This window comes from Microtus ochrogaster, chromosome 19 (genome assembly GCF_000317375.1).
Source record: "Microtus ochrogaster isolate Prairie Vole_2 chromosome 19, MicOch1.0, whole genome shotgun sequence".
In the NCBI taxonomy this organism is placed as follows: domain Eukaryota; kingdom Metazoa; phylum Chordata; class Mammalia; order Rodentia; family Cricetidae; genus Microtus; species Microtus ochrogaster.
Genome location: NC_022021.1, coordinates 52,658,780 through 52,660,336, shown reverse-complemented (window position 1 = coordinate 52,660,336; position 1,557 = coordinate 52,658,780). Strand labels below are relative to the sequence as shown.

The 1,557-nt window shown below is 50.4% G+C and overlaps 1 protein-coding gene across 1 annotated transcript in view; it reads right to left on the bottom strand.

The window, feature by feature from the left end:
- Slc9a3 (solute carrier family 9 member A3) overlaps positions 1–1,557 on the bottom strand; it is a 46,254-nt gene continuing 44,697 nt past the window's right edge. Inside the window, exons 15-16 of the mRNA XM_005356724.2 lie at positions 1,101–1,208; positions 1–729 (exon numbers count right to left, since the gene is read on the bottom strand). Coding sequence (XP_005356781.1) covers positions 476–729; positions 1,101–1,208 — 362 coding nt within the window. The 3' untranslated portion in view covers positions 1–475. The remainder of the gene's footprint in view (positions 730–1,100; positions 1,209–1,557) is intronic.

The window sequence follows — 1,557 nt, the reverse complement described above, 5'->3', positions numbered from 1 at the left end:
CTTGCCAGGAATGCTGACCAGAATTTCCAATATTTACAATTGTGTGTTCCATTTCATTTCCACTAGACTAACAAATGTCCACCAGACCAGAAACAAAACCAAAAAAAAAAAAAAAAGAAGAAGCACTTTCATCTGAAATGAACGTGAGACCTGACCACAGGATACTTCCGTGTTGTCCAGGCTGACCTCAAACCCTTAGTCCTCCTACCTGTATTTTGTAAATGTTGGGGTTATAGACATATACCATCATGCCCGGCCTCAAATGTTTCTGTCTACTACACATTAGCTAGAGAAGCAGGCTCAAATTCAAGTTGTCCACCAGACTCCTAATACAGAAATACACAGCTGGACAGATGACCAAGACAAGGTCCACAGTGTGAAGAGAGCTGCTGGAAAGTCTGAAAAAGTGCGGGTCCAGGAAAGAGTCCGGAAAGCAATAGCTGGGAAGAAAGCAGGTGTTAGAGGAAGAAGCCAGTTACATGTGTGTGGACTCAGGGGAAGCGGGATGGAGCTGGTCCTCGGGGCCATCGGCCAGCAGGAAGGAATCCACTGATTTGTTGCTGAGGCGGAATGGTGTCAGACGGCGGAAGTTGCTGGGAGAGTTGGGAATCTGGAAACGGGCCCTCTGAGAGGGCACCACGGTCTCCCCAGGGGACAGCCAGGGCGGCACCCTGGATAGGATGCTTGGGTCCAGGTCCTCGTCAGGGGAGAACACGGGATTATCAATTCCTAAGAGAAAGGGCAGCTGGTCAACCTCTAAGAAGTTCCCCCAGGGGCAGAAGGAGGCTGAGGGGATGGGCTCTATACTGTGGCTACGTCAGCTCTTCTTGTGGCTACCACCTTCAGACCTAGACACTTAACCCTCATGCCCACACCTTTCCTCTACCTTTGAGACCCCATACGACCCAGACAAGATGGCAACATCTCTCCTCTCTCAGACCTGGTAATATACTTGCTGTCTGCTCTGGGGTGAAATCTAAGTGGAGGAGGTGACACTTCCAAGGCCTATAGTAAGTGCCCCCCGCCCCGCCTTTGGTTCCTCCTTCAATGGCTCACTTGGGGCAGCAGGGACATCTCTTCCACCAGCCCTCCTATCTCACCTGCCCCAGATTCAGAGGTTACATCCTTGGTGACATTGGCCAGAAACTCAATGCCCCCAGTGATCTCTTCATAGTTGGTGGTCTCCTCGGGCTCTGAAAGTTCTAAATCTGGATAGCAGAGGGAAAAAAAAATGGGTAAGGATGACTCGAGTTCTTTATGGCTGGTGATAATCCCCACCACCACCTCCCCCCCCCAACACACACAGTTTTCCACAGAACCTAACCAGCCCAGTGTCCAAGTGGCTGGGGTCAGCTGTGTAAAGACCTGAGTCACTCCTATGGTGCTCCCTTTTGTGACCCCAACCATACTTGGTCTTTGGGAAGGTCTATTGAACAAGAGGGGCTGGAACCTCAAGGCCTACGATGAAAAGAATGGAGACCTCTATCTTTTAAAGAAGGTGTGTGTGTGTGTGTGTGTGTGTGTGTGTGTGTGTGTGTGTGTGTGTGTGTTCAGTGC